The sequence below is a fragment of the Gymnoscopelus microlampas genome, assembly GCF_963454915.1.
Source record: "Gymnoscopelus microlampas genome assembly, chromosome: 12".
Lineage (NCBI taxonomy): Eukaryota > Metazoa > Chordata > Actinopteri > Myctophiformes > Myctophidae > Gymnoscopelus > Gymnoscopelus microlampas.
The window spans coordinates 46722672-46749580 of record NC_139949.1 but is presented as its reverse complement, the minus strand read 5'-3'; the positions used below and the strand labels follow the sequence as shown (position 1 = coordinate 46749580).

Below are 26909 nucleotides of genomic sequence, written 5' to 3'. Positions count from 1 at the left end.
ATGTTCGCTTAAAAAAAAATATTCCAAGATTTGCAAAAGATTTCACGAAATTTCAAAAAAGCAGAACTACAAGCTCATATATATATATAGCCTATAAGGGCAGAACAGGGAGGAAAAAATGTATTTTCAGGGCACTTTCAGGGAAAGAACAGTAACGTGTGAAGTTTTGAAGTGGCACATCTGTATAAGCGCATATCGTGTTGAGATGCGACAATTTGGGAACTTGTAAATCTGCTACTTTTCATGTACATTTATTTGAGAAATTATAATCATTCTCCTAAATTGCCGCTTCAGTTGCAGTTTTGTCTGTTCACTGACATGCAACAATATTCTCAAACATGGAATTATGTTTTTTTTTTAAAGAAACCACAATCAGTTCACACAGTTCCTCTTCACGTTCTACCTCTAACACAGCACACTGGTGTGTGAAATGAGCTGTCAGATCACAGACAAACTCCAGATGAGACCACTTTAAACCTCAAGAACCATCTCATACCTTCAGCACCAATAATTTGACAGCAGAATACTTCACTCCCAGCTCACATCAAAGCTGCCCCCCCCACCCACCCTCGCCACGTTTAAAACCACACTCAAAACTCACCTTTTCAGACTCTAATTCCCTACTTAATTCTAATCCCCCTTTTCTACCTTTTAATATAATTGTTTTCCTTGCGTGATTAGTTTTTAACCTTTCAACCAGTTTTCCCAAATAAAGGTGTTTTTATTTTGTTTCTGTAAAGCGAGTTTGAGTACTTAGAAACGCGCTATATAAATTGTATGTATGTATTATTATTATTATTATTATTATTATTACTTCTGAATAAGCTGTTGTTCTTTACCTGTTGACACACTTATGGCAACATGAATATTCATTGCATCACTTTCATGTATCAGCCATGATCTCGCTGGATCCTTCTCGATACATTTTGGCTGCAATCGCAGATTACCCAGAATATTCAAACCCTTTTAGAAAAGCTAGGGGCAAAACAATGGCCCATCCAACTCTGCAGGGCCATCTGTTCTGTTACTACCTTACCAATCGTGATTAAATCAAGCTTATCCTGCTGCCACTTCACCGTTTCTTACTCTGTCTTTTCTACTGCTGCCAACTGCTATGCAATCTCCGCTTGTTCTTTCCATTTAATTGCTCCACCTGTTGCTGAAATGTAAAAATGAGTTCTTGCCAAAAGAAAATGGAAGAACGGACAACCCAGATCCTTAAGAGTTTCAGAAAAAAATCCCTCAAATGTGCTTTCAAGTTGCCCTTAACAGTGTCCTTCAAATGCTCATAAGAAATCTCAACTTTATAATGATCTGATCTGCAATTTTTTTTAATGGCTGCAATTTTGTGCAGCTGTCCAAAAGCTCCTCTTTTGGAGCCTTAACAAAATCGGTTATTTGAAGTCACTTTCGACGCTAGAGAATAGAATTTTACTCTCCCCAAATGACAGCAATTAGCTACCCGCCAGTTAAAATCATCCATGTCATGATGAACCCCCTTTCATTCTGGTTATTAATTAACCACTTTGACCCTTGGCATCTCTATTTCTGGGCATGTCATTATTATACTGTAGGCATTCTGTTGTCCTTCAAAACACCTGCCATGCTCACAATGTGTTGCTATGCAACCTGTTGTGAGCTCGTATGGTAGACCTGCTATTGTCACTGTTCGTCTTATGAGTATTATATAAGGCTTAAGAGGTTAATAATACTGGCTGTGAAGAGACGACACAGATGAGAGGCCGACCTGCAGTATACTGTTTATTTTTTAAATGGATTTAATATACTATGCACCGTCTTATCGTCTCTTGTCGGAAACCTTGTATGTCCAAAACTGTTACTTTTCAGGATTCAAATTCAAAAATGGCAAAAGTAGCAGATCTACAAGCTGGCGTGTTTCCAGATTGTAGATCTGCTACTTTTGATGCTTGTGTGTGACGCTGTACAGTAGTATGCTCAAGTACGGCTGATCATTTACGAAAAAAACACCCAAAGTTTAAACATGGAGATAAAAGTTTTCTGCCCGGAACGGTGTGTGTGTGTGTGTGTGCACTAGGGCTGTCAAACAAATATTCGATATTCGAATATTATTCGAATATTGGGAAAATATGTATGTTCGAATATGAAAATGTATTAAAAAAATAAGTTTTTTTTTGTTTTGTTTATTTGACAGGGACAATACAAAAAACAATGTATCAAGTTATAAAAACAAACAAAATATATGTTTTATTGGATCCGAGCACTCGATACATTGTTTTTTTGTACTGTTTCTGTCAACAAATTATTTAAAGAAAAAAATGTTTGAAAAAATATATATATATTTTTGTATAATAATAATAATAATAATATTAGAATATATTCGAATATCTGCCAATTTTGTGTGTGTGTGTGATAAAGAGGAAGATCATGCAAACGAGGACTGTTTATGGCTTTTAGTGTACATTATATTCTGAGGTTTCCATTTGCTTATACAGTAGTTAAACCCTGTGTTTTTTTTAAGAGCAATTATAAACTGAGCTACTGCTACAGCAGTGAAGCTGGAGAGCTTACTGTTTCCCCTTTAACCACTTAAACCCCAGCACTATGGTTTTGCAAATCTTTGAAGCGAACATTAATAACTCAACTCTTTGCTGCTGGGGGTCCCTGGAACAACATATTTTGAGATGTGGGGTCTGTGGCCAAACACACATCATTTTGACATGGAAAAGTTGTAGCACCACTGATATAGCAACATACTGTTAGGATTTAGAAAACATTTTTAGATATGTATTTGGCCGCTGACCCCCATCTCAAAATGTGTTGTTCCAGGGACCCCCCTTCTCAAAATGTGTTGTTCCAGGGACCCCCCCATCTCAAAATGTGTTGTTCCAGGGACCCCCCATCTCAAAATGTGTTGTTCCAGGGACCCCCCCATCTCAAAATGTGTTGTTCCAGGGACCCCCCATCTCAAAATGTGTTGTTCCAGGGACCCCACCAAAGATTTGAGTTACACATACAAAAAATATATATATTCAAAGATTTGCACAAATATTCAAGATTTAAAAAAATAATTTGCAAATCTACAAGATCATAGCGTGGCACTCTGTGCAGCGCCATGAGCTTGTTGATCTGCTATTTTTGAATAGCCAAATAAATCTAAAATGACACAGATGCGTTCCTGAATGGGTTAATTATCAGCTCCGACTCGGTAACAACCTACTGTATGCTGCTGCTCAGTGTGTGGTTGATGGTGTTCTTTTTATGTGGCCAATTTTCCCAACAATTCAAGCAATTACTCTTATGAAGAACCGTATTTATGACGATTGTTTGTGACTATTTATTTTCTTCTTTTTACTTTTCGCAGTTCAAAGTGCCAGCAGCGACCAGTGCCATTATAACAAACGGTGAGTTGACCAATAGAAAAACACACACAACATGTATGCTGTGATCAATGTTAAAGCTTGTGTTTATTTGTTATTTGAACAAAACGTGTTTCTCCATTCAGCGTTTAATCGAAAAGATAATCAATAGAATAATCGCTAAGAAAATGATCGATAGTTGTAGTGGCCTGCTCCTGTAGCTGACCACACATTTGGACACATTGACCAAATCAATCATGTACATATAGAGCAGTGGTTCTCAACCAATGGTCCGGGGACCACCGCCAGTGGTCCTTGAGGGGGTTCCAGGTGGTCCCCAGCTAAATGATGGAGGGTAGGTAACCAAATTGGACTCTTATATTAGATCTTTAACTCTTGAGAGCGTAACATGAAACCTAATGGACCCTTATATTAGATCTTTAACTCTTGAGAGCGTAACATGAAACCAAATGGACCCTTATATTAGATCTTTAACTCTTGAGAGTGTAAAATGAAACCAAATGGACCCGTACGGGTCCATTTGGTTTCATTTTACGGTCTCTATCAGAGGTTTCATTTTACGGTCTCTATCAGAACAGAAAGAGACTTAAGTGCCGTACCGTCGTCACTTTTTATTTCGCAGCTACATGGAGACGCTCCAGTGAGTTCTAACGCTGTAGTGTGCATGCCAGGTGGCTAGGTGGCAGTGGCGTGTCTTCTTCCTATGTTTGTTTGGTTGCCATGTCCACTTATTATAAGCGACTTTGGGTTTGTTTCTAAAGTGTAGTTGCTTATTTGGACTTGTTTCCTAATGTTGTTTAAACCAGTGGATCTTATGTATTTGTCCACAAACCTTACATAACATAAAACCACTTACACAGAGGAACATAAACTATTGTACACCTGACCGGACAATAGAAGTGCACATCAAGCGGATTGATTGATTGATTGATTGAATACTTTATTAACAGTTTGCAAAAAGTACAATTGCACAGTTATACAATAATGCTAAAAGGATAACACAAAAAGCCCTGAGGGCTCGTTTCCATTGTGGTCCTATGTATTCAATTAATCAAGACATATAAAAGTGTATACAGAGGGAAAGAGAGAGAGAGTTTTTTACAGTTTGATATTGATTTGTTTGTAATGCATAATTTTTAGTCCATTTCAGAATTTTTTTTTTTTTCAATTGTAGTTTGAGTTATTTTGTTTTAATTAACTATAATAACCTTGATAGACAGTACCGCTATACAGATATACAATACAGTAAATATCTGTACAGATATACAGTATAGAGAAGACAGTGCATCTATTCTGATATTCAATACAGTATATCTATGTACAAATATACAGACCAGAGGTCGCGCTAGGATTTCATGCCGGTCACCCACCGTGTCCGGAATGATAATACTGTGACATAATCAGTTTTTAATGCATGAATGATAAGCAGGTGCGTAAAAGGAACCAATACTAATAGTTAAAGTATTATATTTGGGACTGAAATTGATTTGAATGTAAAGGAGTAGGATATAGAACATAATTACAGCTTCATCTTGCACAAGGGGATTAATTATCTAGGCTACAATCGCGCAGGTTGTGTCTGTGGTGCTAATGATGCGAGGTGTGTCGCATCATTAGTTTCATGGTAAAACATGTTCTTCAGAATAATGAGCAATAGTCTAAATGTCGGGTCTGCTGAAATCATAAGGTTGATTGATTCATTTGGCCACAATGAAAGCAAAATATAGGATACTCACCATATGGTCGTATGGTGACATAATTATAATTATTAGACCCTCCAGAAAAATGTGATTATGCGATCGCATTTTTTTACTGCATAATCAGCAAAATGCCGCATAATTATGCGGTGGTAACGTTTTTTTCAAAAAGGCAGCATCGCATAATATACACGTCGCATCGCATATTTCTGCATATTTTGCAACTTTTCACATATTTCGCATATTTCAATATTCCGCATATTGCCGCATATTCCACAACTTTACGCATATTTCGCAACTTCCAGCAATTTCACTGCATAAAATTGCAAAAAAAACTGCATATTTCATCGCAAAATCAAGGAATTCATCCCGCATAATCAAGAGTTTTAGCCCACATAATCAAGGATCTGGAGGGTCTAAATTATATATATATATACAGTATATATATATAGAGAGAGAGAGAATACAGATGATATTAGAATCTTCTAACATATGGTTTCTTTGGGGGCTTTGTTGACCCTGGCATAGAGGTCATTTATAGAGCTAGGTTTGACGGTAGCATAGATCACATTAGCTTCATCATCTTCCTCATCCTGTGTCCTCCTGGCTCCTCCTCCCGCTGCAGCCTTCGTCTGATTGGTGTGCACGATAGACGAGTAGACCACACCGCCATCATCATCATCATCATCTTCATCATTCTCATTCTCCAGATGGATTTGATCGGCAGTTAGGCCAGGGTGTCTTTCTGTAGGGCTGTCACAGTCATGACATTTTACATGACGATTAACCAATTCAATTCAATACATTTTTGTTTGGCTTTTATACAAAGAAATTACTTGACATATTTAATAAAAATAGTAATAATAATATTAGTGGAAATAGCTGATCTACAAGCTCAAGCTTGTGAGCTTTTCTATTTCCACTATTTTTTTTAAATGTGTGAAAGTACTCATGCAGAATGTCCCATTTCAAGTTTTCAAAATGTATACAAATCTTTTGAAAACAACCGATCTACAAGCTCACAATGCGACGCATTGTGAGCTTTCGGCTTTTTTTCAAATGGCCGAAATTGAAGGGCTGAAGTGGTTAATGTATGTTTTTTTAATTATAATCAAAATCTACAAAGCAACTAAAGTAAGGGCATGGTCACACACCGCACTTTTATTTTACCTCTGGGGAAGAATCTGCCAATGCTTTGTCAATGCAAATGCGTGGATTCATGGTTTTGCAACGTTTTTTGGCCATGAATTCACGCATTTGCATTGACAAAGCATTGTCAGATTCCGCCCCAGAGGTAAATTAAAAGTGCGGTTTGGCCGTGCCCTAACTAAAGTTTTCAAATAATTGTAGTGGAGTAAAAGTACAAAAGAAGCCATTGAGACCTGGAGCATTATAGAGGATATGCGTGTGATGCAGGAATGCCTACTGAGTGTCAAAAAAATACTTTCTGGCCTTGACAGCCCATGCATCCAAACAGAAAAGTCATATCTGATTGCATTAAACAACATTAAACAATGTTAAACTCACTTTGCATGTTGCTTTGCCACTCGCTTTGCCACTCGATGTGCTATTCACTTTAAGCATGCGCATATCCTCTATTATACAGTTTTGCTATTCAAAAATAGCAGATCTACAAGCTTGTAGATCTGCTATTTTTGAAAAATTGAGAAAATGTGTGCAAATTCATATATTTATGTTCTTTTTAAAGCAAACATTTTTAACTCAAATCTTTGCTTCTGGGGGTCCCTGGAACAACATTTTTTGAGATGAGTGTCGGCGGCCAAATACACATAATTTTGGGTGGTCCTTGACATGAAAAAGTTTGAGAAACACTGATATAGAAACCTACGTTTTTCAGAAAACTGTTGGGATTTGGAAGACATTAGCTAAGAATCGCCCTCAGGTCTTAATGGGTTAAGTTCTGCACTTGAGTAAATGTACTTAATGTAACAGTATTCTGAAAAACGTATGTTTCTATATCAGTGGTGCTCAATCTTTTTCATGTCCAGGACCCCCAAAATGATATGTATTTGGCCGCGGACCCCCATCAAAATATCTTGTTCCAGGGACCCCCCAGAAGCAAAGATTTGAGTTAAAAATGTTCGCTTTAAAAATATATATATTCAAAGATTTTCACACATTTTCACGATTTTTCAAAAATAGCAGATCTACAAGCTCGTAGCGCGGCACTCGGTGCCGCGCTACGAGCTTGTATATCTGCTATTTTTGAATAGCCCAAAGTGTTAAATAATGATTTTTAGCTCAAATCTAAAAATGACACAGTTCCAGGTCTTAATGGGTTAACACCACTGCCTACCGTGGTGCTGTTGCTGTTGTATAGCTCCTCCGACTGGTTAAGACCAAGGGCATGTGATGGGTTGCCGTGGTGCCCTTCCTCTTGACGAGGAAGACGAGCAGCAGCGCCGCTGTGAGCACCGCCGCGCCCGTCACCCCGGCCACCGCTAGGCCCGTGACGTGGCGCTTCCTCTCCTGCTCTGATGTCACCCTGATGATCACCACCACTTCCGTTTGGTCTTGTGACGCTGGGGAGAGGAAACCAGTAGTGTAAAGTAACGTAAAGTACATTTACTCAAGTACTGTGCTTTTACTGTACAATTTTGAGGTACTTTTTACTTTACTTGAGTGTGTCCAATTTTAAGTACTTTTACTTCTAGTCCTCTACTTTTCAGAGGCAAATATTGTACTTTTACTCCACTACAATTATTTGCCAACTTTAGTTACTAGTTACTCTGTAGATTTTGATTATTATTACAAAACATACATTAAACACTTCAACCTTGTATTTCGGCCATTTGAAAATAGCCGATCTACAAGCTCGTTGTAGATCTGCTATTTTAGCGGTGCCAACCGCTCTACACTTGACTTTGTCCGTTTGAGCGTCCGTATGAGCACGGGATGAGCACGGCAAAGAAGAAACACATACAAACACACACACACACACACACACACACACACACACACACACACACACACACACACACACACACACATACACTTGACGTCCGTATGTCCGTTTGTATGTTATGTCCGTTTGAGCACGGCATTGAAACAGCAATAACTCCAGTTTGCAGCATGCTACCAAGTCCAAATTTGGTGTGTGGACTTAGACCACCAATATGGACAACCTGTAATTACTTAAGCCCCACCCCCTCTGTCTGCCCATTGGCTGGGCTTTAAACAGCCATTATTGCAGTTTGCAGCATGCTACAAATTTGGTAAGTGGACTCAGACCACCAATAGGGACGCACTGAAATTAGTTAAGCCCCGCCCCAAAGGCACCGCTTCCTTCACACAGGGTGTGATTTTTTTTATACATTTGAAAACTTGTGAAATGGGACATTCTGCACAATGACTACTTCCTACCTTTGGTACTTTAAGTACATTTTGAATTCCGGACTTTAACTTGTAACTGAGTATTTCTACATTGCAGTATTGATACTTTTACTTAAATAAAAAAAGCTTTCCACCACTGGAATAAACTAGGTTCAGGTGCTGATTTTTGTATACGTTAAATAACACTGACTTTTCTTTGTAGAAGAAGCATCATACTAATTAATGTATACAATTTATATAGCACTTTTCTAAATACTTAAAGTCGCTTTTCAAAACAAAACAAATACAATCAACTTTGTTAAGAACATAACTAGTTAATTAAAAGAAAAACAACAAACTTAAAATTCCAGTTTCATCAGTTGTAGGGCAGGGCGATATGACTCAATGTCTGTATCAAGATTATTTCAAAAGGTTGCCTCGATTACAATTAATGAACGACTACTTAAAATGTAAATAGCAGATCTACAAGCTTGTAGATCGGCTATCACTATTTATCACTATTTTTCAACTTGAGCAAGATAAGTCCAATAAGTCTGTTATTGGTTCTAATTGTCAGTTGTGTGTGTGCTATTGGGGATCCATAATAAAATAAAAGTTTAACTCCACTCCCCTACCTTGTGTTGTTTGGAAGTCAATGGGAGAATCAGTAGTTGGTTGGATGGAGGAGTCAGTTGTAGAATCAGTTGGTTGGATGGAGGAGTCAGTTGTAGAATCAGTTGGTTGGATGGAGGAGTCAGTTGTAGAATCAGTAGTTGGTTGGATGGAGGAGTCAGTTGCAGAATCAGTAGTTGGTTGGATGTAGGAGTCAGTTGTTGAATCAGCAGTTGGTTGGATGGAGGAGTCAGTTGTAGAATCAGAAGTTGGTTGGATGGAGGAGTCAGTTGTAGAATCAGCAGTTGGTTGGATGTAGGAGTCAGTTGTTGAATCAGCAGTTGGTTGGATGGAGGAGTTAGTTGTAGAATCAGAAGTTGGTTGGATGAAGGAGTCAGTTGTAGAATCAGTTGGTTGGATGGAGGAGTAGGTTGTAGCATCAGCAGTTGGTTGGATGGAGGAGTCAGTTGTAGAATCAGCAGTTGGTTGGATGGAGGAGTCAGTTGTAGAATCAGTAGTTGGTTGGATGGAGGAGTCAGTTGTAGAATCAGAAGTTGGTTGGATGGAGGAGTCAGTTGTAGAATCAGCAGTTGGTTGGATGGAGGAGTCAGTTGTAGAATCAGTAGTTGGTTGGATGGAGGAGTCAGTTGTAGAATCAGCAGTTGGTTGGATGGAGGAGTCAGTTATAGCATCAGTAGTTGGTTGGATGGAGGAGTCAGTTGTAGAATCAGAAGTTGGTTGGATGGAGGAGTCAGTTGTAGAATCAGTTGGTTGGATGGAGGAGTAGGTTGTAGAATCAGTAGTTGGTTGGATGGAGGAGTTAGTTGTAGAATCAACAGTTGGTTGGATGTAGGAGTCAGTTGTAGAATCAGTAGTTGGTTGGATGGAGGAGTTAGTTGTAGAATCAACAGTTGGTTGGATGTAGGAGTCAGTTGTAGAATCAGTTGGTTGGATGGAGGAGTCAGTTGTAGAATCAGAAGTTGGTTGGATGGAGGAGTCGGTTGTAGAATCAGCAGTTCGTTGGATGGAGGAGTAGGTTGTAGAATCAGTAGTTGGTTGGATGGAGGAGTTAGTTGTAGAATCAGTAGTTGGTTGGATGGAGGAGTCAGTTGTAGAATCAGTTGGTTGGATGGAGGAGTCAGTTGTAGAATCAGAAGTTGGTTGGATGGAGGAGTCAGTTGTAGAATCAGCAGTTGGTTGGATGGAGGAGTCAGTTGTAGAATCAGCAGTTGGTTGGATGGAGGAGTCAGTTGTAGAATCAGTTGGTTGGATGGAGGAGTCAGTTGTAGAATCAGTTGGTTGGATGGAGGAGTCAGTTGTAGAATCAACAGTTGGTTGGATGGAGGAGTCAGTTGTAGAATCAACAGTTGGCTGGATGTAGGAGTCAGTTGTAGAATCAACAGTTGGTTGGATGGAGGAGTCAGTTGTAGAATCAACAGTTGGCTGGATGTAGGAGTCAGTTTTAGAATCAGTAGTTGGTTGGATGGAGGAGTTAGTTGTAGAATCAGTAGTTGGTTGGATGGAGGAGTTAGTTGTAGAATCAGTAGTTGGTTGGATGGAGGAGTCAGTTGTAGAATCAACAGTTGGTTGGATGGAGGAGTCAGTTGTAGAATCAGTAGTTGGTTGGATGGAGGAGTCAGTTGTAGAATCAGAAGTTGGTTGGATGGAGGAGTCAGTTGTAGAATCAGCAGTTGGTTGGATGGAGGAGTCAGTTGTAGAATCAGCAGTTGGTTGGATGTAGTCAGTAGTAGAATCATCAGGTGCTGTACCAATGGAATCGTCATTAGATGTAAAATGAACGGGTGTTCCAGTGGAATCGTCATTAGATGTAGGAGTGATTGTCTGCTTCATCGCCATCATGTTCCCAGGGACGTCGATGAATGTCTTCACCTCTCCATTGACGGTCACCTGACATCTGAGCTTGTTGGTCAGGTGGTGTTTGTTGACGGTCAGAGTGGTGGAACATCCAGACCTGGAGTTGACCAGCATACCGTCCTCGTTCACCCAGCTCAGGGTGTGACTCGCACAGTACACCTGTGTGTCCTTCACAAACAGAGAGCACTTGAACGTCCGTTGTTCTGCCCCACTGTTTCCTCCGGTTAGGGCTGTCACAATTACAAATTTAAGTTGACGATTAATTGTCATACAAATAATTGCGATTAAGGATTTAATTGTATTTTTGGCATTGAACATTGGAACATATGAATACAAATGTCTGATTGCCTTTAAGGCTTCATGATGAAAAAAATACTTACATTTACAAAGAAATTACTGGCATATTTAATCATTTTATACTTTTAAAAAATGTAAAAATAGCGGACATAGCTGATCTACAAGCTTACAACGCGTCACTTCGTGGCACGTTGTAAGCTTATAGATCTGCTATTTCTGCTTCTTTTTTTTCTCTACGATTATGCAAAATAATTGCGATTATCTCAAATAATAACGATTTGACGAATATGTAATAATTGTGACGGGCCTACCTCCGGTGATGTCGGCCACGTCCAGCACGAACAGATAAATCTGTTGATCGCCTCCGTGTGCGGCTCCGTTTTTATACTGTCGACAGGTATACAGACCGACGTCTTCGCCTCTGACGTCTTTAACAGTCAGAGAGCAGTTAGACTCCAAACTCATCCTGCTCGCTTTGGATGGGCTCAGTTCGCCCATTTTAATCGAGCCGTACTCGGCCACGGTATGGGCAACGAGCGAGTCGTTGCCCATGTAGATCCACGTGGTGGAACCACAGCCAGGATAATGATCATCCTGCAGCAGCAGCGTGTTGTTAAAGGGCAGACTGACCGTATCTCCAGAGTTTCTGTAGTAGAGGTTCAGCAGGTGGCTGGTGTCCGCTCCGAGTAGCATCAATGAAAACAGTTGAGTCCATCCGATCCCATGCATTCTCGTCCTATAACGTCCTCTTTGTCTCCGCCTGTCTAATTGTCTCTCTGAGCTGTCTCTCAGTACTCGGTGGTCTCTCTTAACCCATTAGAACCGGGAACGCATCTGTGTAACCACAGTAACCATTATTTTATACTTTGGCTATTTTTTTTAAAATCGAGAAAATGTGTGCAAATCTTTGAATATGTATATTTCTTAAAGCAATGTTTTAAAACTCAAATCTTTGCTTCTGGGGGGTCCCTGGAACAACATATTTTGAGATGGGGGTCCGCGGCCAATTGCATTTAATATTTGGGGGGTCCTTGACATGAAACAGTTTGAGGACCACTGATTATAGCAAGTTTTTACAAAAAACTGTTAGGATTTAGAAGACATTTGTAGAATCCCCCAGAAGCAAATATATGAGTTAAATATGTTCGCTTTAAAACAAAAAATATATATTCAAAGATTTGCACACATTTTTAAGATTTTTCAAAAATAGCAGATCTACAAGCTCATAGCGCTGCACTATGAGCTTGTAGATCTGCTATTTTTGAACAGCCAAAGTATAAGACAATGGTTAAAGTGGTTAACATCTAAAATCACAGATGCTTTCCCGGCCGTACTGGGTTAACCGTCTCTTTGTCCTCGCTGTCTCTTTGAGCTGTTGTCTCTCTATACAATGTCTGTCTATCTGAGTGTGTTGTGTGTGACCGTGTGACTGTGAGATTTGACTGTCGTGTCGTGGAAGTACTGTGGTTGGAGTGAGTGGTTTCCTGTAAGGGCTTTCAGTGAGGTGTTTCCTGTCAGAATGCTCTTGTTTGCAGGACAGTTCACACGTAGAACAGGCTTCAATGTCTCTGTATTGTATAGGCTCTACACCTCAACAGTACATATTGTTGTGTTTGTGTATATCAGTTGTGGAAAATGACTTACTGTAAGTAAAAGTAGCAATACTGTAATGTAGAAATACTCTGTTGGCAGATTTTGCAACATTTCCCTTTTAAAGAGCAATTTGACACTAAAACCTTTTGTTGGAGTTGGTAAATAATGTGTAGAGCCTCTTAATACCTAACAATTGATCCTTGTTCAGGGTTTCCTGCAGGAAAATGGTTAGCCTAGGGGTAGGCCAGGGGGAGAGCCCTGCGCCATTTTTAAATGTATTTATTAATACATTTGTTGATTGATTGATTGAATATTTTATTAGGCAAACAATTTTAAAACAGCACAGTTACATTTAAAATACTTTGTCTAACAGGTCCGTTCATGAAAGTCCTTGCAGTCTTGTTTCCAATGAGGGCCTTGGTATTCAATTCATAGACATATATATAGTGGCACCACAGTTCGAATATCAATGCAAAAAAAACAGAAAAAAGATAACACTATGTACAGCAAAAATAAGAACAGGGGGTGTCGTCTGTCTAACGGGAAAATGGTACTACCTCTACTGTAGATAGATGGATACTGTATATCGTTACATTTTGCGACGTGGTTAAAACAATCTACATTTTTATATTGACTTTAAAGCCCTGGTGCACGCAGCACGCTCTCCTCCTGTGAGAGTGCACTGGACGTGTGTGTGTGTGATGAAAACACATCAGTCCTTTGGTCTTGCCTGGGTGGTGGAGATTTTAGCCTCTGCGCCCCGCCGAGGCAAGATGGGTCTGCCGGAAACCCTGTCGTTCCAATCTTAAGGTGGCTTTTAGAAAGGCACCGTTCTCCCTGATGCCAGGTCAAATCACAGTAGTCATTTTGTACTGTTCTCCACACACACAGTTCTAAATCATTACCCTTTTGGCTGCCAATGGATGCTTTCATATAAGGGCCCCCTGGTGGGCACTGAAATGCCATCTGGGGGAATTTGTATCTCGGTATGCACTACACTTTAACCATTTAACTGACGCTTTTGATTGATTGATTGATTTGATACTTTATTAGTCAGAAATGTGCAGAGGTACAGTCAGACATTAGGCTAAAAGGATAACAGAAAACAGTGGTTTTCAACCTTTTTCATGCCAAGGACCCCTAAATTCTTATACATTTGGCCGCGGACCCCCATTTGAAAATGTTTTGTGCCAGGGGCCGCCAGAAGCAAAGATATCAGTTAATTTTCGCTTAAAAAAATAGAAATATTCAAAGATATGCACACTTTTTCAAGGTTTTTCAAAAATAGCAGATCTACAAGCTCATAGCGCGGCACCAAGTGCCGCGCTATGAGCTTGTATATCTGCTATTTTTGAATAGCCAAAGCTAAGCGGTTAAAATGATTGTGACGCTATGTTAACTAATACTGCTGGGGACCCCCTGGTACTCCCATAAGGACCACTGGTTGAAAACCACTGGTATAGAATATGCTAGAACAAATGAACACATGTCATGAATAAATAAAAAACACTATTTGTACAAAAGAGAAAAAGAAACAACGGCAGCAGTGAATGAATTTAAATTCATTCCTCCCCTTGTGGTCTCCTGATAGATGCTTTTTCAGGACAGTTTTGAAAGAAACCAGTGTTTCACATCCTTATAATGGATGGTGGCATGGCATTCCACATTGTGGTGGCAGAGAAGCACTGTAGAATGAGCATTTTCCCATGTTTGTTCTAAATTTGGGGGGTACCAGGTCGTGGTCGCTCCCTCTGGTGTTGTACTCCTATCCAGAGCAACTTAACAGTAAGGTAAACACATACATCAAATGCAGAGAGACTGTTTAGTGCCTCAGTAAACTAGGATAACAGGTAAACCAAGAACCTAGCATCTATCTATCTAACTTACATTCTAACCTTGAACGTGGTCCAGAAAGAAAACAAGCCCATGTAACACAAACATGAGCACAAATGACCAGGGTAAGTCTGCATGGTCGTCAGAACGAGGTCAAGTGCTACGGCAGGGGTCTTCAACAGGGGGTCCGGGACCCCTAGGGGGTCCTCAGCGTTACTACAGGGGGTCCGCCAAATCTTTGTGATAGGATTATTATTTTTTTTACCTTAACCACTTGAACCCTAGCATCCCTTTTCTGAGGAGAACTTCCCTTTTCTGAGGAGAACGCTGCGAGGCGTTGTGAGCTTGTAGATCTGCTATTTTTGGCAAAGAGGTATAGGTGTAGAGGGAAAAAAGAACAGTAAACGTAAACAAAAAAAGTTGAATCTAAAACACAATTTTATACAATATAGAGGGGTCCCTGCTTCATCTCTCTCAGCTAGGGGGTCCTTGGCCTGAAAAGGTTGAAGACCCCTGTGCTACGGTGTACCGGTGGCAGAAGAGTGTGTGTGTGTGTGTGTGTGTGTGTGTGTGTGTGTGTGTGTGTGTGTGTGTGTGTGTGTGTGTGTGTGTGTGTGTGTGTGTGTGTGTGTGTGTGTGTGTGTGTGTGTGTGTGTGTGTGTGTGTGTGTGTGTGTGTGTGTGATGACTGAGAGGTACAGAGCAACACCTCTGTGTTTCTGTGTGTGCACACACACACACACACACACACACACACACACACACACACACACACACACACACACACACACACACACACACACTTCTCAGTCACTTGAAAGGGGAACACGACTCGTGTGGCTTTTTTGTTTTGTTTTGAACACAGATCTGCTGCAGCCGGAAATGGAAAGAAGCGTGGGCTATGTGATCATGTAGTACCGCTGTGGAGGATTTATGAGTGGTTTTAGATATGCAATACATAACCAAGTGTGCCAGCCTTGTATATAAATGATCATTATTTCATTTAATCATCATTGTTTACTAATACGGTACAAAGTGATGCGTTGTGAGCTTGTAGATCTGCTGTTTTCACTAGTGTGTGTGTGTGTGTGTGTGTGTGTGTGTGTGTTCTCCACGGATCGCCACCTTGCCGTGGTGGAGAGCCTTGTGTGTTCCAATGAACCTAAGAGCGATGCCGTCGGGAGCTTTAGCTCCCGGTAGGGTCACCCATGGCGGTAAGGTCGAGGGGGAGGTTCCAGACGAAGTGCGATCCAAAGACCTCAACGGCGGAAGTGGCGGAGGATGATGTAAGTCACAACGGCACTGAAGGCGGATGAAGGCTGCAACAGAGGGTGGTCTCCAGTCGTCATGGATTCCATGCCATTGGATTCAGGCCCCTTTCTGCCAAGGACCGTGTGGTGGCTGCAGGCGCATCAGTCTCCCCACGTTAAAAGACATCACGCGCAGGCGTCCTCCCGAAGGGAACCTACCCATTCACATCCTGGACAAAGAAAAAGTCCTGTGGCGTTCAGGAAGTGGTAACGGGGACAGGACAGTGAAGTCTCGGAGTTCCTAGTCACAACCTGGCACACAGGCGGTGGGTGTCTGATTCAGTCGCTAAGCTCTTGGACTGAGGCAGAAAGAGCTTCTCGGCAGCTGCACCCATGACTGAGCAGCCCCTATTCAGGGTCCACTCTGCTCACCCCAGTAGGGGAGGGGGTTAGAAAAGGTACCCCAAACATAGCCTGCCTCACACAATCCTGTCTGGAATACCGCATCCAGAGGGATCACCATTACGCGGTCAGAAAAACAAAAAACAATTACGTATCGGAGCCTGGAATGTGCGGACCCTCACGGACAACCAAGCCAGTGATAGACCTGAAAGGCGAACTGCCATCATCTCCAGAGAGCTAAGGAGGTTCCAGATCGACATCGCAGCGCTCTCCGAGACCCGACTGGCGGATGAAGGGCAGCTGAAGGAGGAAAAAGGCGGATATACTTTCTTTTGGAAAGGAAAGCCTGCAGATAAGCCACGAATCCATGGTGTGGGTTTTGCTATTAAGAACTGCCTCATTAACCACCTCCATGAACTCCCTGTGGGCATCAACGAGCGCCTAATGACTATACGTCTGATGCTTGCCAGCAGTCAGATGGCCACTGTTATTAGTGCCTACGCCCCAACGCTTGATGCACAGGATGAAGTAAAGGAGGCCTTCTATGCTGACCTGGACAAAATTCTATCCGAAGTCCCTAAGGAGGACAAGTTAATCCTACTTGGAGATTTCAATGCCAGAGTGGGACGAAACCACCACCTATGGAGGGGCACGCTGGGGAGAGAAGGGGTCGGAAACACAAACTCCAATGGAATACCACTGCTAACCAAGTGCTCAGAGCACAACCTGATCATTACCAACACACTTTTCCGTCAGAAAACCAAGTTCAAAACATCATGGATGCATCCTCGCTCCAAACTATGGCATCTCATTGATTACGTCATTGTCCGCTCCAAAGACCACCGTGATGTCCTTAACACCAGAGCAATGACCAGCGCAGACGACTGCTGGACTGACCACCGCCTCATTCGCTCCATCATGTCCATCCGCTTAATGCGGAAAAGGAGGATGCAGAAAAGACAGAGCCGGCCAAAGCTTAACATCGAGCTGTTGTGTGACACCACCTACCAGCAACAGCTGCAGGATGCTCTTAGCGCAGCCTTGCCCAAACAGTACCCAGAGGATACTGAAACACATTGGGGCACACTTTCCACTGCCATCATGAACTCCTGCAAAAACACCCTCGGTCTCAAAAAGCGGAGACATCAAGACTGGTATGATGAGAATGACAACGAGATCCAACAGCTCATCGACATCAAGCGGCAAACTTTTATTACCTGGCAGAATAACATTCACTGCAAGGTTAAAAGAGCAGCCCATGCCAAAGCGAAGGCAGCCGTCCAAACGCAAGTTAGGAAACTGAAGAACCAGTGGTGGACAAAGAAGGCTCTGGAGATCCAGCAGCTTGCCGACTCTGGAGATACTAGAGGATTCTTTGATGCCACAAGAGCGGTATATGGCCCTAGCCATCGCTGCCTAACCCCCCTTCGCTCTAAGGATGGGCTCTTGCTACTGAAGGACAAGGATGCAATAGCAAACAGGTGGAAAGAGCACTATAAGGACCTCTTAAACAGGGACACCATTCCTGAGATGGAGGCTCTTGAACAACTCCCTCAACAGCCTATAGTTGAAAACATGGGAGAACCACCCAGCCTGGGTGAGGTGCTGGATGCCATTAAGAGTATGAAAAACAACAAGGCTGCTGGGCCCGACGGCATCCCAGCAGAAGTCCTGAAGAAAGGCGGACCCGATCTTCTTAAGCACATCCATGCCCTGCTTCTCAAAATCTGGGACGAAGAGAAAATCCCTGCACAGCTTAGGGATGCCTTAATTGTCTCCATATTTAAGAAGGGAGATAAGGCAGACTGCGGAAACTACCGTGGCATTTCTCTCCTGTCCACCATAGGGAAAGCCCTAGCTCGGGTGTTGGCCAACAGACTCACCACCCTGTCAGAAAGCATCCTTCCTGAGTCTCAGAGTGGTTTTCGCCCAAACAGAGGCACCACCGACATGATTTTCACCACTCGCCAACTGCAAGAAAAATGCCGGGAACAAAATCTACCACTATACATGGCCTTCATAGACCTCACCAAAGCCTTCGACTCAGTGAACCGTCAGGCCCTCTGGCTGGTACTGGCAAAGATTGGCTGCCCAGAAAAATACGTCCGGGTACTGAGACTGCTGCATGACAATATGTCAGCCACAGTACTCAGTGGCAGTGGAGACGAAACTGAACCCTTCCGGGTCGACACAGGAGTCAAACAGGGATGTGTCATCGCTCCAACGCTATTCTCTATCTTTGTTGCTGCTATCCTACATCTCACAAGCAAGCATCTGCCCCAGGGAGTCAACATCATGTACAGAACCGACGGCCAACTCCTCAACATCAACCGTTTCAGGGCTAAAGGTCTAACCACCACCATATCGATCATGGAGCTGCAGTATGCGGACGACAACGCCCTTGTAGCCCTCTCGGAAGAGGACCTACAGGGTATCCTAACAGCCTTTGCGAAAGCATACAAACAGCTTGGTCTAGCCATCAACATAAAAAAGACCCAAATCCTCTACCAACCACCACCAAACAGCAGTACGCCTGTTCTACCCCCAAACATCTCCATTGACAACATCAGACTGGAAAATGTGGACCACTTCCCATACCTTGGCAGCCTCCTCTCATCAAAAGCTGTAATTGACGATGAAATACACCACCGCCTCAGCTGTGCCAGTGGGGCTTTCTCAAGGCTAAGGAAGAGAGTCTTTGAGAACCGCGACCTCCAAGCAAAGACCAAAATCTTGGTCTATAAAGCTGTGGTGCTCCCCACCCTCCTGTATGGATCAGAAGCTTGGACCACATACAGCAGGCACCTAAAGGCACTTGAGGCATACCATCAGAGATGCCTCCGAAAAATCCTCAGGATCAGCTGGGAGGATCGGCGCACCAACACCAGCGTCCTGGAGGAGGCTGACATTCCCACCATCACTGCCACCATTGCCCTAAACCAGCTCAGATGGACTGGCCATGTTATCCGCATGCCTGACTCTCGCCTCCCAAAACAAGTCCTCTATTCCCAGCTTGTTAAAGGGAAACGGGCCCCTGGAGGCCAAAAGAAGAGGTACAAAGATAACTTAAAAACAAACCTAAAGAAGTGCCACATAGACCTAAAAGCTTGGGAAGACATGGCAACAGACAGGGCGACCTGGAGAAACCTTGTCCGTGAGGGTGCTGCACTATATAATGATGACCTCCGCCATGCTGCACAAGACAAGCGCAGACTCAGGAAGGAGAGAGTAACCACCAAACAGCTCCAACCCAAACCCACCACCACTACATTCCACTGTCCACACTGCACAAGAATAATCGGGTCCAGAATCGGCCTCTATGCCCACCTGAAGACCCACAAGGACCAAGAGGGAGGACAGTCATACTCGACTACGAGTGACCGCCGATGATGGTGTGTGTGTGTGTGTGTGTGTGTGTGTGTGTGTGTGTGTGTGTGTGTGTGTGTGTGTGTGTGTGTGTGTGTGTGTGTGTGTGTGTGTGTGTGTGTGTGTGTGTGTGTGTGTGTGTGTGTGTGTGTGTGTGTGTGTGTGTGTGTGTGTGTGTGTGTGTGTGTGTGTGAAATTTCCATGGCTTAGAGATGTAACTTTCCTCTTCTACCCCGGCTTTGAACCCGGTTTCCTGTGCAAGTTCTCATATTGTTTTTACCATTGAGCTAATAGAGCCTACCAGCTTGCTCAGGGGATAAATTTAATCTTGACCATCAGGTCAAAATGTGAGTCAGATCCTGTGTCTCTAGGTGAGACATGACCTTTGACACGATCTAAATGACTCAATAAGAAGAGCAGGGAGACAAAATACAACCACCCCAATTGTATCAGTTATATTGTATACTCGACCACAGGGGTTTTCAACCAGTGGTCCGCGGAGGTATTGCAGGTGGTCCCTGGCCATGCATTAAAAAATGAAAAAATAAACTTTTTTTTGTTTTGTTTTAATACTTTTAATAACTTACAGGAGTTCTTACTGTATGGTGTGTGTGTGTGATATGAAATGTGAGCTTACCATAATCACAGTAATCCTTAATCATATTCCATCATATTCAAACAAAATCACTGTATTTTATTGGATATTATATTGATATTATAGCTATTTTCTCCAGCTCCCTGTGGTGCATGAACCCCCCACCACTATTGTGTGGGGTGGGTCTATGATGGACCCACCACGCACAATAGTGGTGGTCCCCAGGTTGCTCTTAGTCAGGATGGTGGTCCCTGGGTCAAAATCAGTTGAAAACCGCTGCTCTACCGTACAGATTGGACAAAACTACATTTTATAAATTCAAAAAAAGTTATATAGTGCCACTTTAAAATGTATTTTCATATGTGTATAATTTTGCCATAAAAATACGGAAAATAACTTTTTAAACCTGAATGTGAAATACACGCCAATATGTATTTTCTGTTCTGCTGAACAGCAGGCGGCTCATCATAATCCCAGACAGAACTCAGACACTGTCTAACAGCTTTGTTACTGTCAGTGTTGTCAACACATTATTTCTGTTTTCCATCCCAATGTCGCTCCTTTGTAAGGCAATCTCCCTCTCTCTCTCTCTCTCTCTCTCGCTCACACACTCTTGTCTCTCTCCTCTCTTTCATGGTCGCCATGCAGACGGAATAGGAATCAACCCCGCGCAGACGGCTGGTGAGTTTGGACATCGTTCTGTCGTACACTTCCCCAACCGCTGATATCCTTCGCTGTCGGACATAAACCTGTTATCTCCATATTTTAACTTTTTTGTGTTTTTCTTAAAGGGATTCTAGGTACTTTAAGCCCAAAATCCAAAAATATTTATATATATATTTTGCATTTTTCCAGCCACTATATAATGTACCAATGCCTCAGAGCCGAAGGAGGCGTCTACCTTTATATGTCTATGCGTCAACGTCTCCAATGGTATCAGCCGTTAGCTGGGACTTTTAGGCAATAATTGCTCAATTGTTTTTTCTCGTTATCTGTTTTGGTTAGAGCAGGGGATGGTACGTACGCTCTGTGAATAACAAATCTGTATTGGGCTTTTTGTGAGCAGACCTTTGCAAGCTTCTTTAAAAAAATATATATACAGTATATCTGTATTAGGGGACATTTTATGTTAATGGTTACAGAAGTATAGGTGTTTTGTGTTCCCTTTAAAAAAAACTAAAAACACATTTTCCCCTTTATCTCTGTATACATGGAGGAAAAAAATAAGACATAAAATATGTGATTAATGATAAAAAGAACAAAAGAAAGAAATGACAGCAAAATGAGCAACAATAGCAACGCAATTAGCAGTATCCGTGTGTGTCGTTCTTCTTCAAAAACTGAATGAGCATAATTAAGGTTTAATTTTTTTTTTGTGTTTTCACACAAAGCTTTGTGTGAAAAGTGTTTTCTGTTCCAAATTAAACAAAGCTTCATGGTAGATCATACGGTTGATGCAGTCAAAAAGATTAAGACGATCATTGTTTCCCCGATGGCTGTGACTATGAGGCTACTTCTGAGAAAAAAAATCATTTGTTGACTCATGCATATTGATGCGAAGCCCCCCAAAGGAGCGCTATTTATACATTTAAATTTAATTGATAAAAAGTTGCTACAGACCCCGGCTGTAAGGGAGGTGGTGTCCCTTGGGTGCAAAGCAGTTCTAATCAGTCCTGACATACTGTAGGTGCACTCTGTGCAAATTGGCCCTGGCGGTCTTTTAGAGTTATAGTATGCTGCTTAATCAGAACCCTCTTAACGTTTTGATCAAAGCCATTCATTCTTGTGTTTTAACCCATTCAATCCGGGAACACATGTCTTCTAAATCCTAAAGGTTTATGAAAAATCGTATGTTGCTATAATATCAGTGGTGCTCAAACTTTTTCATGTCAAGGACCCCCATATATATATATATATATATATATATATATATATATATATATATATATATATATATATATATATATATATATATTCATTAATTCAAAGCACAAATGTTATAGATTAAAACATAAAAAAGCAGATCTACCTACTATGAACTTGTATATCTGCTATTTTTGAATAGCCAAAATAAATCTTAAAATGACACAGATGCGTTCCCAGATTGAATGGGTTAATCCCATGTATAGTTTGCTCCTCAGCTTCTAATCTTTCTGGAACAGTTTATCGCCGAAGCCATGCTCAAATAAAGTCAAAGAAAAGTACATTTACCCATTTGTAAGTGTGAGAATGTACCAGTGGAATTCAAATAAAAATGTTACATCTTATCTGGGATTTGAACCCGGGTCTTCCCGCACAAGCGCCAATATTACTACTAAGACGGAAATCTCGTTTGTGCAGGGGCAGATGTTACACTTTGAGCTTCATGCATTACCTCTTCTCAAAAATAAAGTTTTGCACACTAAATTTCAGCTTTAAATTTACACTCAGGATTTCACAGTGTGTGTACTGTAAAACTGTTATTGATCGGTGTGATCCGGGGCTCTCCAGGCCGTCTGTAATGTAAGGTCCACCTATATGACCACTTAGCCAACAGCCATGGTTCAGATTATGGTGGGCCTTCAAAAATCACTGTTCACACCCACACAGTACGATATATTGCAATTACACAATCTGTCAATGTGTCACCTCATCATAACCCAAACATTATCATGTCTGCTCTGCCGTCTAGTTTTACTTACTGTCTATCATACTTATGCACTAATGTGAACCAATGTCATCTTAATATACCCCCCCCAAAAAACAATTATGTATAGACTTATGTAAGGTCGCTTCTCCCTGCATGGATGTGTCACAGATAAGTGTGTTTCTTGGAATACAAGAACGCTCACCCCAAAACACACCCCGGGAAAATCTGGCAACCTCGGAGCGGTCGCCACCAGGTCTATTACTTAATGCAGCCTCAGTAAAACTATGCCTAAACCTAACCTTATTCCTAAACTTAACACATTGACTGCCAGTCGCGTAGATCTATGCGAACCGATTAAAAGCCGCCACGTGCCAATCGCGTACATCTACGCCAACTGGTGTTATTTTGAAAATCCGCTAAAATTCGAAAAAGTGCACTTTCCGAATTTTTTTATCCACTTCCGTTTCCGGTAGCACCACCGGAAACAGAATAATATGGGTTCCGTTTTTTTCCGATCGCATCCGCTTCCTGTCTGGGATCCGGTTTTAAACTCAATTTTCTCCTTGTAGTTTTTCTCCTCGCTGATCACTGTTTAACATAAACCGTTCTAACTACAACATGGATGCCCCGTTTGACACGTGGTCTTCACGGCTCGACGCAGGCAGATCTCCGACATGTTTACAAACAGTCCAGCGATCATTCTTGAGGATTTTAACGAGGTCTATGGCGACGTGAAAAAAACAAAAAAACAACAATAAAACGTTGGCACTGGTGAGCACATTATGAGATTAACGTCTGGCATGGAATGTGTTTCTCAGTAAAACATTTATTTATCTTATTTATTTACTATGGACCAGGACCTGGGTAACAAATGTAGTTCTGTAATGGGATGACAATAAAGCTCCTTGACCTTGGCCTTGACCCTTTACATGAACCATGTGACCGACGATACCGACGCTGTTTCTGCCCCCTCAGTGGTGGAACTCTCTAATATAAGGCTCTGGTCCTCAGTGGTGGAACTCTATAATATAAGGCTCTGGTCCTCAGTGGTGGGCACTCACTCACTCAATCACTCACTCTGGCTCACTGAGCGTGGAATATTCATGACATGCACTTCCTTGAATAAACCACGTTCAGACACCATTTCTTTTTTTAAATTGCCTATTTCTCTCCGCTGTCGCCCTGCTGAAAGTATTATCCGTCACGCTGATGGAAGAGGAACCTGTGGACAGACATTATGGGTGGAAATGAATCTTAGCATTTTCAACTGTTATTTTCCAATTAATAGATGGTGGGTTTTCATCCAACCAATTTCCGTGTGATTTGTTTTAAGGCAGCGATACGTAGTATTGTATACAGATATTTATCTCCCTCCCTGTGTATCTCTAATGGAATAATACCAAGGGTGCGTTTGCGAAATACAGCAATGAGCACACTGGCCAATACAAAACTAATAGGTGAGTGCGCTCCGGTGCGCAATTTCCGAACGTACACCCCTAATAAAATATTGATTGGGTGTATGTATGGATTGGAATTGAAAAGTAAAACATTAATTTTGAATACTTTTCCAACCACCGAGTGTGTGTCTAGATCATTGGTTCTCAAAGTGGGGTCCGGGGACCCCCAGGGGTCCTTGAGGGAGTTCCAGGGGGTCCCCAGCTAAATGATAGATTAGGCACCAAATGGACCCTTATGGGTCTGTAACTCTGAGAGTGTACAAATGGAACCAAATGGACCCTAACGGATCCATTTGGTTCCATTTGTAAAATGGTAAATGGTAAATGGTGCATTTATATAGCGCTTCTATCCGAAGCGCTTTACATCGATTGTGCCATTAACCCATTCACACACACATTCATACACCGATGGCGGAGGAAACCATGCAAGGCACCAACCTGCTCATCGGGAGCAATTAGGGGTTCAGAGTCTTGCTCAAGGACACTTCGACACTAACTCTAGGGGAGCGCCCCAGCCTGGGATCGAACTGAGAACCTTGCGGTTTTCCAGCTCACACTACCCGGCCACTCTACCCCTGAGCCACTGCCGCCCCGTACACTCTCAGAGTTAAATTGACATCAATTTTACAATATGAATTGCGGTCCAAGTGATAGAAATGCCATTAAATGGGGGTCCGTAGCCCTAATGCATGTCAAACTGGGGGTCCTTGAAATTAAAATGGTTGAGAATCACTGCTAGAGCCGTAAAAAAAATCTTCTCTTATGGGGGGTCCCTGGTATATCTTTTCAAATGGGGGTCCGCGAGCTAATAAGTGTCGATTTGGAGGTCCTTGACATGAAAAAGTTTGAGAACCACTGGTCTAGATAACAGCTGTGTGAGAATGTGGTGCATCGAGTGACTTTTGTTTATGGGTTATAAAACTGCTACCAAAGAGGAATACAAACACAAATAAAAGTACGTGCTGTAGGGTTTTAGGTGATGTAGCTCTGGGTCCGTTTTGCAAACGAGGCAGTGTACCACCATTTACTCCAGGTTTCAGGCATTTAATCCTCCCAAACCTCAACATCGTTTGTTTGTTTTTTTCGCTGACATCTGCATTCCCCTCCGCCGTTGTGCTTGCTTCATCATAAACTAAACTACCCACATAATCACTAAAGTGCTGGACGACTGCAAAATCATCTAAAAATCACATTAGGAACGTCTACTTCATTCAGTCTTAAGTTATCGTTATGCTTAAATGTAGTGGGTGAGATGAAATAAAAGTGTCTCGTTAACGTCGACACAGGATGATTTCTGTCCTGGGGAAGAGTTTTATAACTGCTCTACTTTAACAAGTATCTGATCAATAAAGCAACATTTGTACCTACATGGTTGGAACAGGGGTCTCCAAACCTTTCCTTTCCGAGGACGAGAAAAATAGCCCTATTGTGAAATGGCTTATTTCCAATATGGCTGCTAGTGTTGATTTTGACAGTACATTTTTATTTTATTTTAGTCATAGTCTTTTGAATAAAATTCTGTTTAGTTTTAGTCATATTTTAGTCATCTGAAATGTTTTACTCTTAGTCTAGTTTTAGTCGACTAAGATTATAGTTGAAAAAATCGACAGTTGATTTAGTCGACTAAAATGTATTTTGGCGGTGCCTTGATGTCATCATAATGGCTGATTTTACACTTGGTTGCATGCTGAAAATAGCCGAGCTTGTAGATCGACTATTTTCTTGATCGGCTATTTTTTCTAGCTTGTACATCGTCTATTTTCAGAGCGTGAAAAAAGGCAGTTGACGAAACATTTTCGTCATGGTTTTAGTCGATAAAATCAACATTGCTGGAGAGACCATGCTCCATGGGGATTATACCACGGCTACGGGTGGTGGCACTAAGCCGAGTGCCTCGGGTGCCTGCTATAGATCTATAGATTATCCCCCAAGCATTTGCTGTTGCCTGAGGCTGATCCAATCGGAGGATCACTGCATAAGCCAGATCATTTATCACATACAGTAAACGGCCTCATGTCAAGTTCCAGGGGTTCCCCATCTAAATGAGTTAATAAAGCGTCTTAATCACATGAACCACTTTAACTGTATTTTATACTTTGGCTGTGTGTGTGTGTGTGTGTGTGTGTGTGTGTGTGTGTGTGTGTGTGTGTGTGTGTGTGTGTGTGTGTGTGTGTGTGTGTGTGTGTGTGTGTGTGTGTGTGTGTGTGTGTGTGTGTGTGTGTGTGTGTGTGTGTGTGTGTGTGTGTGCACCCTTTCGTCACAGGTGGATCTGCAATTTTTGTTTTTTTTTGGCAACGTTTTGAACTAAAATCTTCTCTTCTGGGGGTCCCTAGCACAAAACCTTTTCAAATGGGGGTCTGTGGTAACCTGATACCTGATAGAAATGGAAGAAGCTTGTGACACACATTTGTTTCACAGCCTACTTCCTTTTTTTCAAACTACTAGGCAGGTGATTGGATGATCCCGCCCCTAGCAGCCGCTGATTGGTTCGAATACGCAGCGTTTCGGGCAGCTTTACTCCCTGCGCAATCCCAGACCTCCTTCCTGAAATCAAATGCAAATGAGATTTCCGGAAGGAGGGGGGTTTACCAGGCTAGGTCTGTGGCCAAACA

General features: G+C 42.0%; 3 protein-coding genes across 3 annotated transcripts in view; 1 reads left to right on the top strand and 2 right to left on the bottom strand.

Annotated features, from left to right (window-relative positions):
* The window catches only part of LOC311057769 (nicotinamide N-methyltransferase-like), a 344908-nt gene that overhangs the window by 299620 nt on the left and 18379 nt on the right, over positions 1-26909 (bottom strand). The gene's annotated exons all lie outside the window — the stretch shown is intronic.
* ufm1 (ubiquitin-fold modifier 1) overlaps positions 1-26909 on the top strand; it is a 35052-nt gene that overhangs the window by 6189 nt on the left and 1954 nt on the right. The window contains exons 4-5 of the mRNA XM_084074914.1: positions 3344-3383; positions 20860-20892. Of these exons, the coding sequence (XP_083931040.1) occupies positions 3344-3383; positions 20860-20892 (73 nt within the window). The remainder of the gene's footprint in view (positions 1-3343; positions 3384-20859; positions 20893-26909) is intronic.
* LOC311057502 (uncharacterized protein) lies at positions 5295-7760 on the bottom strand. Its single transcript, XM_084074463.1, has 2 exons — positions 7374-7760; positions 5295-5809 (listed from the first exon to the last, which is right to left on the bottom strand). Exons 1-2 carry the CDS (start codon positions 7640-7642, stop codon positions 5542-5544), a joined length of 537 nt encoding a protein of 178 aa, XP_083930589.1. The 5' UTR covers positions 7643-7760; the 3' UTR covers positions 5295-5541.